At 32.9% G+C, this 15,590-nt stretch overlaps 1 protein-coding gene across 4 annotated transcripts in view; it reads right to left on the bottom strand.

Annotated features, from left to right (window-relative positions):
• slc7a1a (solute carrier family 7 member 1a) overlaps positions 1-11,127 on the bottom strand; it is a 41,795-nt gene extending 30,668 nt beyond the window's left edge. For 2 of the 4 annotated variants that reach the window (XM_030155026.1, XM_030155027.1), the window contains exon 1: positions 10,901-11,127. In XM_030155026.1, coding sequence (XP_030010886.1) covers positions 10,901-10,924 — 24 coding nt within the window. In that variant the 5' untranslated portion in view covers positions 10,925-11,127. The remainder of the gene's footprint in view (positions 1-10,900) is intronic. The other 2 variants (XM_030155028.1, XM_030155029.1) reach the window with 2 other exon arrangements.
• Positions 11,128-15,590: the final 4,463 nt, after the last annotated feature.

Genomic DNA, 15,590 nt, shown 5'->3' with positions numbered 1-15,590 from the left:
ACAGGGCTATAGTTACAGACATGCAAACAGTCACAGTCACAGTAACCCACTTTTCATATACATACGTAGAACCGAAATCAGCAACTTCATTGACTGACTCAGCTGTATAGACATTTTTACTTCACTAAAAAAACATCAAATACTATCTCAACTTAACCCTTAAAGACCCAAACAATCACTGGCGACTCAAACCATCTACGGATCTAAACTGTTTAATACCTGTTGATCCACTAATCCAACCAATACATGTAAATTAAAGTTTTCATAGTAGGAGTCTATGTCAGCCTTAAATGTCAAACTGTCTTATCCCTGGTCTGCAGTCATTGGTTGAAAAGGACCACACACCCCTTTTTCTGTCCATTCTCTCTGGCTGTGAAACCGGTCTGGCCTGAGTCGCCTCTGCTTTCATCATTGCCAATGCACCCTCTGTGCATAAAGGTTGTGTTTGGAATTCAGTGTGTGTACGCTGAGACGTATGCTTTAACCCATAAAGACCCAGTGCTAGTTTTGTGTCAGTTCCCAAATGAATTTTTCTCTCTGTTTACTACCTGTTGATCCACTAATCCCATAAATAATTGGTGTAAAATACAGTTTGTCATCTTTTCGTGATCATTAGATATGACCCATTTGGACATTCAGAGGCTCTGTAGTGAACGTGGAAACACCGTCATCCTCTACAACACAGGTGTCAAACATGAGGCCCGGGGGGCAAATCCGGCCCGCCAAAGGGTCCACTCCGGCCCTTGGGATGAATCTGTGAAATGCAAAAATTACACTAAGATATTAACAATCCTTTTAATTCAGGTTCCACATTCAGACCATTTCAATCTCAACTGGGCAGGACCAGTAAAATACTATCGTAATAACATAGAAATAATGACAAGTACAAATTTCTCTCTTTGTAAATATAAATATTTTTATGTATTTACGCTAAAACAAAGTATAATTTTGCAAAAAATGTGAACAACCTGAAATGTCTTAAGAGAAGTAGGTACAATTTTAATAAAATTCCGCCTGTTATTCAATGTTTTGTGTGTTTGTAGATCCACTGCGATCTGTAAGTTATAATGTACATGTGTAAATGATAAACTGAGGCAGAATATTGTAAAAATTATACCTATTTTTTCAGTTTGTTCATGTTATTCACATCTTTTGAAAGGATAGTTTGTAGATGTAAACCTTTTCATAATGTAAATTAACTTTTTTTTTAAATTATTTTACTGGTTCGGCCCACTGCAGATCAAATTTAGCTGAATCTGGCCTCTGAACTAAAATCAGTTTGACACCCCTGTTCAACAACATTGATTCACCAATAAAACCCAAGGAGGTGGATCAATGACAGTGGATGGAGACACGTGTTTTATGTTCAGTTAATGATAGATTTGCTGAAAAAGTCACTTTTTCTGCAGTTATTTCTGTTTTTGATAAAATAATCCTCAACATTAACCTGAGTTTTTATGAACATCTACATGATCAGTAAACTAAATAGAGGAAAATACCTGATTTATACTGATAAAATACAAAATACAGAAGATAATATTATAATAAATGGTGATAAATCACTTACGAAAGGTTAAATATAGAGAAAATTTCATTTGGGAACTTACCTAAAAGTAGCCCTGGGTCTTTATGGGTAAAAATCTGTTGTTCCACTAAATCAGGGTTCGTACACAATTTTCAAGTCAAATCAATTTCAGTCAAATTCAAACATTTCAGTCAAATTCAAGCACTTTTCAAGCACTTTGCAGGGTCATTTTACATTTTTTCCTGCACAGCATCTTATCACTGAGGTAAAATACACATCTACAGGAATGCATATACTCATTTTTCATAATTGTTCAGTTTTTATCACAATGATGTACATTGTATTATGCGCTAAACATCTACAATGATGTTTCAAAATAGCAAAAAGTTTAGAAATTAAAAGAGAACACAAAGTTTTATCCAAAAAAAGGGAAGCCACTTGTCATAAATAAAATTCCCAGGTGTTCTCAAGTCGATTCCAGGTACATTTTTATCTTAATCTTTGTCTCAGTGCGAGTGTGTCTGAAGAACACCAAGTGGCTTCCGCTTTTTTTTGAAAAATGTGTACAAACCCTGATTCAGTGGAACAACAGGTTTTTAACCCATAAAGACCCTGGGCTACTTGTATGTAAGTTCCCAAATGAAATTTTCTCTATATTTAACCTTTCTTAAGTGATTTATCACCATTTATTACCTCCGCCAAGGAGGTTATGTTTTTGCCGGCATTGGTCTGTCTGTCTGTCTGTCTGTCTGTGTTCAAGATAACTCAAAAAGTTATGGACGGATTTGGATGAAAACTTCAGGAAATGTTGATACTGGCACAAGGAACAAATGATTAAATTTTGGTGGTAATGGGGGGGGGGGCACTAATCTGCCTTGGCGGAGGTCTGCGCTCTCCGAGTGCTTTTCTAGTTTATCATATTTTCTTCTGTATTGTATCAGTATAAATCAGGTATTTTCCTCTATTTAATTTACTGATCATGTAGATGTTCATAAAAGCTCAGGTTAAAGTTGAGGGTTATTTTATCAAAAACAGAACTAACTGCAGAAAAAGTGACTTTTTCAGCAAATCTATCATTAACTGAACATAAATCAAGTGTCTCCATCCACTGTCATATATTAAACTCCATGGGTTTTACTGGTGAATCAATGTTACAGAAGATGACGGTGTTTCCACGTTCACTACGGAGCCTCTGAACGTCCAAATGGGTCATATCTGATGATCATGAGAAGATAACAAACTGTATTTTACACCAGTTATTGATATGATTAGTGGATCAACAGGCAGTAAACACATTAGATCAGTAGATGCTTTTGGTCAGTGATAGATGTTTGGGTCTTTATGGGTTAAAAAAAGGTTAAATAGAGAGAAAAATTCATTTGGGAACTGACACAAAACTAGCACTGGGTCTTTATGGGTTAAAGCATACGTCTCAGCATACACACACTGAATTCCAAACACAACCTTTATGCACAGAGGGTGCATTGGAAATGATGAAAGCAGAGGCGACTCAGGCCAGACCGGTTTCACAGCCAGAGAGAATGGACAGAAAAAGGGGGGTGTGGTCCTTTTCAGCCAATGACTGCAGACCAGGGATAAGACAGTTTGATATTTAAGGCTGTAAAAGACTCCCACTGTGAAAACTATGACCGAATAATTGGATTAATATTGCACTAATCTGATGTATCTCGTCTCCTAAAACCAGAGTTATGTAATACAGCCCAAAGCTTCAGTTAGGGGTTGGATTGACAGAGTCTCATGTTGCAGGTATGCAACATGGAGGAACCCTGCAGTAAAAACACTAATTTTGAGCTGGTGAGTCCTACTGAAGCAGGCTGGGACTTGTAATGCATATGTGTTAATGTATTCATTAGAACATTTCTTTCTCAAGGGTTTGATTTATTTTTTTCTTGACATATCAGTGATGAAAAGTGAATAGAAAATAAGGTGAGGCTGTAAAATTTGATTAGTTCCAAGTATAGTTCATAACATTTCTTAGAACATGGCAGGACTGTATGTATTTATTTATTTATTTATTTTTTACTGCCGCAGGACAATATACTTAATATTTATACACTTTTATATTCACTCCTGGCATCATTATACATGGTCCTATCTACTTTTCATGACTTTTACAATGGATGTCAAGCTGCATTTTGTCAACATAATATGGATTTCTTTAGAAGTTGCTAAAAGTGTATTCAGTTTATCCGCTGAGCTAAGCTGCAGCCACATGCATGCACTCTGTGGCTGTCCAGATCAGGGACTGGATCGCTGCAGGAGGTGTGCTCAGTGACGATAATGGATGACATCCAACTGTGCAGTGTTCACTGACACCTCATGGTGTTTCCTGTAACTACCATCCAGCTCTGCCAGGTAGGAATCCTTGTATTCAGCGTGTCAATTCCTATTTCTACTGAAGATTTACAGGAGTCTCATCTTTAACTCTGCATGAAAACACACTCTGTTTCTGTTTACCTGGCTGTAATAGTGGTGGTTTCTAGCATGAACCATACTGAGTTTTTCTGAACTTGTATCACACTCACATTGAAGACATGGTCATATTGTCACAGTGGACCGTAAGAAAAATAAATACACATAGGATTTGTGTATTTGGCAGGTTTCCACAGTCAGTGTCCAGAAGTTAAAACACTGCACAGTTTCCATCATGACCAGTATTTAATGTTACACAGTCAACTAACTGCAAAATAAATTACATCAAGTGGTGCCAGGCACAATAAACCCCACCCCTTGAATGTATTGTACCTTGTTTTGGCATCGATCCAGCTGATGTCATCATGTCTATGCATGTGCTGATGTCAGCATATCAATTGCCTCTATATATGTGCCAAGTTTGAAGAAAATTTTAACAAAATTTATGTTTTTATGGACATTTGAAATTTCACCCATCATCGGTAAATGGAAGGGGTAAAAAATTTTGCAAATGGCAGTCTATAAACCAAACTTGGTATGAATTCAACCAATAGTTTTGCTGCGACAGACATGTGAAATTTCACCCATTATAAGTAAATGGGAAAAAAGATGTAAAAAAATTCCTAAAAAATTATAACTTTTTTAACTTTGACCTACTTTTCCCAAAATGTAATAACATCTATTCTCAGTCACTGGCAATCTATAAACCAAATTTGGTATGAATTCAACCAAAAGTTTAACTGTTAGAGTGTTAACAATCAAAGTAACAAACAAACTGAACCAAAAACAATACCCCTTGCCTCCCCTTTGGGGGGGGCTAAAGTGGCCTCAACATTGTGACAGACAACAAACTCAGTCATACTAAAACCAAAACAAACTCTCTGAGTCTGACACACAGGTCAGAGAAAGAAAGTAAGACTGTATTTTGGGAAGCAAAAGGTTTACTTTTCACTGTAATTCACACTGGGTCTGGGAGGGGTAACCTGTTCAGGTCAGGAACCAGCTGATGTCAACAGAAAAAACAAAACAAAACACTGAGTCCTGCAGTGTGGTAAACCAAAGGACTAAAACACCCATGGGTGAATCATTACATTATTTATGCCAGCTACTTGTAATCTTGTCAATATTACAATGTCAGTTTAAAATACATAGCGCCATATTTATCATTTACTCCTCGCTCCACAGGGTAAATACTACATTTTAATTGCAGTAAATAGGTTTAGTCTAATGTTTGGACTGCATTATTGTGTTTCAGTGTAGCATATACAGTAGAATCCACCAATATGGATATTATGGCCTTTTATGCACAGGCGCATGGTATGACTAGTTTTATTAGGAGCACTGTACAAATCAGTTGTATATTTGACAGGCGAAAAGTAGAGGTCGACCAGTATGGGTTTTTCTAAGGCTAGTGCCTCAGAATTTGGTCAGCTGATGGCCGATATCCACTGGCGATTTTTTAGGTCGATATTTAAAGCCGATTCTTTTTTTTTTTTTAAGCACATTGACCGTAAAATACAATTGAAACACTCAAATAATTACAAAGTTACTAATACACATACATATAGTATTCTTTTAACATTTATTGAACTTCAAGTGCTGCCCACAAAGGTGTCTGATCAAATATCTTATAACATCTTTACTACTGATCAAATATCGGCTTTCAAAAAAAAATATTAAGGCCGATGGCTGATATTGACAAATCAATATATTGGCCCGATATACCAGTCTGCCAGTATAATGGTCTACCTCTAGAAAAGTCAGTTCAGGGCATCATAGACAGGTATTAAACCTCATTTTATTGGGAAATCACTTCCATAAGTATAACTACATAATGTATTTATAGCACTATTGTTACTTAATAGTGTAATGATGCTAGTATTGTAGTACCTGAGGTCGGTCTTAGTTTTGAGATTGATCCCAAAACCACTTTTTGAAGGTTTGCATTTGTACTCACTCTTTTCTCGGTCTCTAATATATAGAACTCTTAATTCTATTTCAAGACCAGTCAAATCCACAACTACAGGAATATCACTAAATTGCTTGTGAACTGTTAACAAGGATTTATAAGTTAACATCATGACTGTGATCTGAAAAAAAAAAAACAACCTTACATTTATTTTAGGTGTAACATACATTACCGGTGTTAATGGAAAAATACATATTTTAACCCGTAAAGACCCAGTGTTACTTTTCCGGCAGTTTCCAAATGAATTTTTCTCTCTATTTAACTTTTCTTAAGCAATTTATCACCAATTATTATAATATTATCCACTGTATTTGTGTTTCTTCAGTAAAAATCAGGTATTTTCCCAGATTTTATAGACTGATCATGTAGATGTGCATGAAAGCTCAAATTAAAGTTAATTATCATAATATCAGAAAGAGAAAAATGAAGAAAATGGGACTTTTTCAACAAAATCTATCATTAACTGAACATAAACCAAGTGTCTCCATCCACTGTCATTGATCCAACTCTGAGTTTTACTGGTGATTCAATGTTGTAGAAGATGACGGTGTTTCCACGGTAACTACGGAACCTCTGAACATCCAAATGGGTCATATCCAATAACCATGTAAAGATGACAAACTGTATTTTACACCAATTATTTACATGTATTGATAGAATTAGTGGATCAACAGGTATCAAACATTTTATACTGGTAGATGATTTTAGTCGACGGTGGTTGTTTGGGTTTTTATGGGTTAAATCACATGACATTGTTAATCCAGTGTGATGGTAACAACTGATATAGTAAGAAAAACACAGAAATACACTGTGAAATATTTGAAAAACTTCAACAATGAGAGAAAAAACCCTTGTTATGTACACAAATTAATCTATTTACTGCAGCTACAGTCACTTAAGTATCAGTAAAAAAAGTAAAAGGTCACTGCTAACCCTGCTCTCGTATCAACTGTAGCTACAAACAAGCGTTACAAGCCTGTCCAGAATCTGAGTGAACTTCGAAGGCTTCCTGCGTGACCCTAGCCGTGCACTTGAGGAGGGCATCTCCCAGATCTGCAGTCAGCAACTTGTTCTCAGGTGACCCAGTTTGAGGCCGGCTAAAGCCAGGCTGACTGGAAATATGTGAGGAAGGCTCTGAAGCGGTGTCATCAAGGAACACCTACTCATGTTACCTGAGCATTTTCTTAAACGACAGTTAAGTATGGAGCCGTATAAATAGTCATTCACTTTCAGATTTAACATCTAGCAACATAGAGATTAAAAGCATTATAATGACCCATAAGCCAGTGCAATGTATTCAGTTTGATGGAGCTGAGCGATATAGCCAAAAATTTAACTTAATTTTTTAATATATATTTATATAAAATGAATGTTTTGTTATTTTAATTGATTGCACTCTGGGTGTATGAACTAAAATACTCTTCCTTTACTAAAAACATGAGCCATATATGACTGAAGAAACTTATTACAACAGGTTACATGTAGAAATTTTGTTTGATTTCGAAACAAATAATCACAATTTTGCAGTTTAGGAACCTTCAAGGATTTCTAGAAAGCAAACCCTCCATTAACTGAATTTATTTGATACATTTTCCAGCACTAAAACTTCAGTATCCTGTTTTATATGAAATAGTCTATCGGTTTTCACATATCCAGATTTGAGAAGTCGCAACCTAAAAAAAAAAAAAAGACCACTCATTGGACATTTACCAATCTGTGATTTCTCTCAGGTAATTTATATGAACCCTTTCATGCATGAATTTTGACAACCTTAGTCAAGATTTCTTTCCTGAGGGTTTTTATTCCTCTTAGGCATATAAAAACAGTGATTGAAATTTTTTTATGAAGCTATTTTTCATGAAGTTACAAAAATGCCCTCTCACCTGGACACCATGCATTTAATATTTGAAGCAAAAATTAAAATCAATCATCAAAAAGTGACATACTGTTTGAAAACTACAAAATAAAAACATTTTTCATGCAACTCGCATTTTATCATATTTTAATACTAGTGATTACTCACTTCATGTAGATAATATGCAAAAAAAGCCCAACTTTTTGATTAGGAAAACAGTTAATTACAGTTTAAAAACAATTAGCAACTGATTTACACTAAAACATGTTAGTGCAGATCAGGTTTATCAAGAACAGCAAAGTTACAGTAATTGTATGAATGTCAGTGTATGGGATGGTGCATAAGCGTCCAGTGTGTTGGCTGATATGGAACTAAAACAACAAAAAACAGATATACAAGAGAACAGCTGGAGAATAGCTGTACACTGTAGTGAGCAGTATGCATGAAAGGGTTAAGTTAATAAATTGTGTATAATTCACTGCAAATTGCAAGTAATTGCATGTTAATAATGGCTGAAATAACATCGTTCTGCTTGTTTTTTTTTTATATTTCTCCATTACACCAACCGCGTCCTCAGTTTTATTATCTAAATATATCTTTCTGCAACAACACAAGGCTAAATTAACCCTTTCATGCATAGTGGTCACTACAGTGGACAGTTATTCCACATCTGTTCTCTTGTATATTCATGGGTTTTGTTGTTTTAGTTCCATTTCAGGCAACACAGTGGATACTTATGCATCATCCCATACACTGACATTCATACTATTACTGTCTTTTTGCATATTATCTGCATGAGGATAGTAATAACTAGTATTAGAGTATGTTAAAATGAAGAAACATCAGATTATCTGTATGAGGACAGTAATAACTAGTATTAGAGTATGTTAAAATGTGAGAAAATATCAGATTAGCTGCACGAGGATCATAATAACTAGCATTAGAGTATGTTAAAATGAAAAAACATCAGATTAGCTGCATGAAGATAGTAATAACTAGTATTAGAGTATGTTAAAATGTGAGAAAACATCAGATTAGCTGCACGAGGATAGTAATAACTAGTATTAGAGTATGTTAAAATGAAAAAACATCAGATTATCTGCACAAAGATAGTAATAACTAGTATTAGAGTATGTTAAAATGTGAGAAAACATCAGATTAGCTGCATGAAGATAGTAATAACTAGTATTAGAGTATGTTAAAATGAAAAAACATCAGATTATCTGCATGAAGACAGTAATAACTAGTATTAGAGTATGTTAAAATGTGAGAAAACATCAGATTAGCTGCATGAAGATAGTAATAACTAGTATTAGAGTATGTTAAAATGAAAAAACATCAGATTATCTGCACAAAGATAGTAATAACTAGTATTAGAGTATGTTAAAATGTAAGAAAACATCAGATTAGCTGCACGAAGACAGTAATAACTAGTATTAGAGTATGTTAAAATGAAAAAACATCAGATTATCTGTATGAGGATAGTAATAACTAGTATTAGAGTATGTTAAAATGTGAGAAAACATCAGATTAGCTGCATAAAAAATGTTTTTATTTCATACTTTTCACACAGTATCTCATTTTCTGATGATGGGTTTTAAATACATGTTTTATTTTGTTTTTTCTTCAAAACTTAAATGCTTGGTGTCCAGCTGAGTGGACAATTTTATAACTCCATAAAAATAAGTTCATAAAAAAATTTCAATCGCATTGTTTTTTTTTTTTTTCATGCCTATAGAGCACAGGTGTCAAACATGTGGCCCAGGGGCCAAATCCGGCCCGCCAAAGGGTCCAGTCTGGCCCCAAGGATGAATTTGTGAAATGCAAAAATTATACTGAAGATATTAATCATTTTAGTTCAGGTTCCACATACAGACCAATTTAATCTCCAGTGGGTCAGACCAGTAAAATAATATAATAAAAACCTATAAATACTCACAACTCCACATTTTTCCCTTTGTTAATGTAAACATTTTCATGCCATTTTACTGTATTTACACTAAAAAAACCCTAACATTTCACAAAAACACGAATAACCTCAACAAATATGAACATTTTGAAATGTCTTAAGTGGAATTTTAACAATATTCTGCCAGTTATTAAATGTTTTGTGTATTTGTAGATCCACTGTGATCTGTATGCTGTAATTTACATGTGTAAATGATAAACAAACATAATATTGTGAAAATTGCCCTTAGTTTTCGAAAGAACTTTCATTTTGTACGTGTTATTCACAGTGTTTTAAAGGACAGTTGGTAAATGTTATCGTTTTCATTGCATAATTTTACTTTTTTTTTTTGCTATAAAACATAGAGGAAAGTTTGTTGTTGACATTATTTATATATTATTATGTTATTATTTTACTGGTTCGGCCCACTGCAGATTAAATTTGGCTTAATGTGGCTCCTGAACTAAAATGAGTTTGACACCCCTGCTACAGAGGAATAAAAACACTCAGGAAAAAAATCTCGACTATGGTTTTTATAATTCATGCATGAAAGGGTTAAAGACAGTGTGGGTTATTTTTAATCAGTGATATCACTACTTTCACCTTTCTGCAGAGTCTGAGTCAATACTCCCACTGTACCACTGATCACTGATATATGACTTCCTTGGCTTGTCGTGTCTGTTGTGTGGCCACTTGCTGCTTTCACTCCACTCATTCTATGTCTAAGTTTACAGCCACTATCCCCTTAAAGAAAAAAAAAAAACACTACCTTGCTGCAAACCCTGGCTTTAGTCTCTGTTTTACGCACATGCATCATCTCAGGCTGCAGTTTAAAGCTCCATAAATGTTTGAAATGTATAAAGTCAGAAGTAACAGAGGTGTTTTTTTTTTTTTTTTTTTTTTGCAGCATTTCCATGTTTTCCACACGCATACAAAGCCCACAGCAGCTCTTACTCTGAAGCAGTTAAAATGGGTTCCACAGAAAAGCATGCGGCTTGCAGCGTGGTGGCTCAGACGCACGGTGAACTTTACGCAAGGACATCAGCCGGACTCACACGCGTTCTAGCTGAAAATCACCCACGGTACACACCTAAGAAAGTCACATTTACACACTCATTCAGCGTCTGCGTGGATAGTTAAGTAGAACACTGTGATCCGTGGGCTCTTTACCTTATAAACCCTGCGTGAGCGCATGAAGCGGTGATCCAACACACTGGGGAATTTCCTCCAAAAACTAAAAAAACAAAAACAAAAAACAAAACAAACCTTACAGTAGAAACCAACAGGTCGGCATCATAGGGCGTCTGCAGTTCAGTCTTACAGGTTTAGGACACAAGAATTTAAAGGGTTCGGGTTGCGGTGTTTAGCGCGTTTCACATGGAGGAGGGGGTCGGACACACTAGTACACCCCCCCCCCCCCCCCCCCCCCCCCCACACACACACACACACACACACACGGCCCCGCCCGCCCTCTGCACTACAGTTGTGCAATAGTAGAAACAGCCTTAAGTTTTTGTTTTTTTTTGAATAATGAACATTGAACAGTTTATATACAAAATAGTATACATCAGGGATGTCAAACTCATTTTAGTTCAGGGGCCACATCCAGCCTCATGTGATCTAAAGTGGGCTGAACCAGTCAAATAATATAAACAATAAGATTAGAACTTTGGAGTGAAAAAAGTAAATTCCGTAAAAAAAAAAAAAAAAAAAGACTTAATTATGCTTAAATATCCCACAATACACGCAAAAATACATTGAAATATGCTTAAATATAATACAATATACGTAAAAATACACTTAATTATGCTTAAATATCCTAAAATATACACAAAAGTACACTTAAATATGCTTAAATATCTTACAATATACGCAAAAATACACTTAATTATGCTTAAATATCCTAAAATATACACAAAAATACACTTAAATATGCTTAAATATCTTACAATATATGCAAAAATACACTTAATTATGCTTAAATATCCTACAATATACGCAAAAATACACTTAAATATGCTTAAATATAATACAATATACGCAAAAATACACTTAATTATGCTTAAATATCCTACAATATACGCAAAAATACACTTAAATATAATACAATATACACAAAAATACACTTAATTATGCTTAAATATCCTACAATATACGCAAAAATACACTTAAATATGCTTAAATATAATACAATATACGCAAAAATACACTTAATTATGCTTAAACATCCTACAATATACGCAAAAATAAATATGCTTAAAAATCCTACAGTACACGCAAAAATACACTTAATTATGTTCAAAAATCCTACATTACACGCAAAAATACACTTAAACATGCTTAAGTATCCTACAATACACGCAAAAATACACTTAATTATGCTTAAATATCCTACAATACATGCAAAAATACACATAAATATGCTTAAATATCCTACAATATACACAAAAATACACTTAATTATGCTCAAAAATCCTACAATACATGCAAAAATACACTTAATTATGCTAAAAAAAATCCTACAATATACGCAAAAATACACTTAAATATGCTTAAATATATCCTACAATTTATGCAAAAATACACTTAATTATGCTCAAAAATCCTACAATACATACAAAAATACACTAAAATATGCTTAAATATCCTACAATATACACAAAAATAAACTTAAATATGCTTAAATATCCTACAATACATGCAAAAATACACTTAAATATGCTTAAATATAATACAATACATGCAAAAATACACTTAAATATGCTTCAATATCCTACAATACACACAAAAATACACTTAAATATGCTTAAATATCCTACAATACATGCAAAAATACACTTAAATACGCTTTGATGTCCTACAATACACGCAAAAGTACACTTAAATATGCTTAAATATCCTACAATATATGCAAAAATACACTTAATTATGCTCAAAAATCCTACAATACATGGAACAACACACTTAATTATGCTAACAATCCTACAACACAGAAAAATACACTTCATTATGCTCAAAATTCCTACAATATACACAAAAATACATTTAAGTACGCTCAAAAATCCTACAATACACGTAAAAATACACTTCAATATGCTTTAAAATCCTACAATATATGCAAAAATACACTTAATCATGCTCAAAAATCCTACATTACACGCAAAAATACACTTAAATATGATTAAGTATCCTACAATACACGCAAAAATACACTTAATTATGCTTAAATATCCTACAATACACGCAAAAATACACTTAAATATGCTTAAATATCCTACAATATACGCAAAAATACACTTAATTATGCTCAAAAATCCTACAATTCATGCAAAAATACACTTATGCTAAAAAATCCTACAATATACGCAAAAATACACTTAAATATGCTTAAATATATCCTACAGTTTATGCAAAAATACACTTAATTATGCTCAAAAATCCTACAATACACGCAAAAATACACTTAAATATGCTTAAATATCCTACAATATACACAAAAATAAACTTAAATATGCTTAAATATCCTACAATACATGCAAAAATACACTTAATTATGCTCAAAAATCCTACAATACACGCAAAAATACACTTAACTATGCTTAAATATCCTACAACATATATGCAAACATACACTTAATTATGCTAAAAAAAAATCCTACAATACACGCAAAAATAAACTTAAATATGCTTAAATATCCTATAATACACGCAAAAATACACTTAAATATGCTTAAAAATCCTACAATTCATGCAAAAATACACTTAAATATGCTTAAATATCCTACAATACTACAATCCTACATGCAAAAATACACTTAAAATTCCGTAATTAAAATGTTTACATCTACGAATTGTACTTGAACATAATATGAACAAATATGAACAACCTGAAAATTCTTTAGTTAAATAAGTGCAATGTTAACAATATCACGCCTGAAATTTTACAATTTTTACACTAAAACAAAGAGACAAATTTGCAGTTTTCATTATTTATAGTTTTTTATGATAGTATTTTACTGGTCTGATCCACTTTAGAATTAATAGACCTAAAATTATTTTAACATCTTTGATTGTTAATATTTTCAGTGTAATTTTTGTATTTCAAAAATTCATCCCAGGGGCCGGATTGAACCCTTTGGCGGACTAGATTTGGCCCCCGGGCCGCATGTTTGACACCCCTGGTATACATCAAACAAGGGAAGAGAGTTTCATTATTCACAGAATATTTTACATTACAAATATATAGAAATACATGTAAGTACATTAGGGAAAAAAAAAAAAAAATAAATAAAATAAAAATTTTAAAAAATCGCTTGAGGTATAAATAGAAATTATACAAATTAAATAAGATTATACACTTGACATATTTTTTGTTTGTTTGTTTTATTTGCTTTAGAATTTATGCTGTTCCTCAAATTGTCTACATAATTGGAAAAAAGGGCTTTGAAAACAGTCATGCTTGGACGTTGATGTGCAAATTTGGAGCAATGAATGTGAAATTTGGCAAAAATAATCAAAGGTGGATAATATATCTTTTTTTCTGGAGTTATTTTATCAATATGTGATAGGCCAAATAAAATGTGTTGAAAGTTCAATTTACATGAAGAGTCGATTGTTGTGTTTCTAAAATTATTTAAATCAATCCAAATTATATGTGTGTAGGTGCAATCCCAAAATAAATGACATATTGTTTCCTCTGCGTTGCTTCAAAAAGAACAAAGAGTATCAATATTTTTTTTTTTTTTTAATATTTTACCAGATAGGTCTTCACCGGATAGAAACAGCCTTAAGTCCACGGAGACAGAGATAAAAGAGTGAGATCAGACACAAATCACACACAATCCATTATAATAACAGATACATCCAACAATAAAAACAGTAAAATGTCATTAGGCAGAAAGAACCAGGGTTTACACTAGTGAATGAAACTGTACACTGTAAAAAAAACAAAACAAAACAAAAAAAAAACCCTAAAAGAACGGTATTATTCCGGCAGCAGGAGTGCCAAAAAAATACTGTAAAATAACAGAAAATAACCACCTCATAAAAATACGGTAATTTTCCATAATTAAAATACAGGTTTTTGCCCTAACTTAACTTTTTCTTTTTTTTCTTTTTTTAAATTTTAATATTTAATAAAGAATATTTGCATGTATTAACCCTCCGGTGTCCGGGTATGCCTTTTAGGCACACTTTGCACTTCATCTTAAAAAACTTCATATTATTTTTCACAATTTAAATAAGTTTAGAATTCAAAAGTTGTTCATTTTTGCACGATCTTTAAAATTCTGGCCACCAACTAAAATTTGCACACTGTAAACAAAAGAAAATTACAAGACTATCATTGGTCTCCCAAGTGTGCCTAAATCACATTATTTCTTCCATTTGATATGTATGATTAGGGCTGACCTTGATTTACAAAAATAAAATCAAATTAGTGCAGAAAAATTAATCAATATATAATATTTAATAGTTTGATTTATAGGTGTGCATTTTACGCACACTTGGTGACAGATGCTAGTATTTTTGAACATTTGACCTTGCGCCAAAAATAATAATGCAAATGAACCAGTGTTGCTGTTAATCATTGGCATATGCCAGGCTGCAAAAATCAAATAATATGTAATCCACTTTTTTTGTAGTATATTGAAAAAAAAAAATTTTTTTTTTTTTTTTTTTGTATCCAAAAAAATGGTTTGTTTACATTACAAACACAGCATTTAAAGGGTTAAAAAAATGTGACAATTATTGAGTATTTTTTATTTTTATTTACAGCTCAAGTTGATGAAATAGAAAAAAGTGTAAAAGAATTAAAAACAAACTGTATGAATTTTTTTTTTTACATTATTCCACGAGTGTG

This window comes from Sphaeramia orbicularis, chromosome 14, assembly GCF_902148855.1.
Source record: "Sphaeramia orbicularis chromosome 14, fSphaOr1.1, whole genome shotgun sequence".
Classification (NCBI taxonomy): Eukaryota; Metazoa; Chordata; class Actinopteri; order Kurtiformes; family Apogonidae; genus Sphaeramia; species Sphaeramia orbicularis.
Note: the sequence above shows the minus strand (reverse complement) of the source record. Positions and strands in the feature narration are given on the sequence as shown.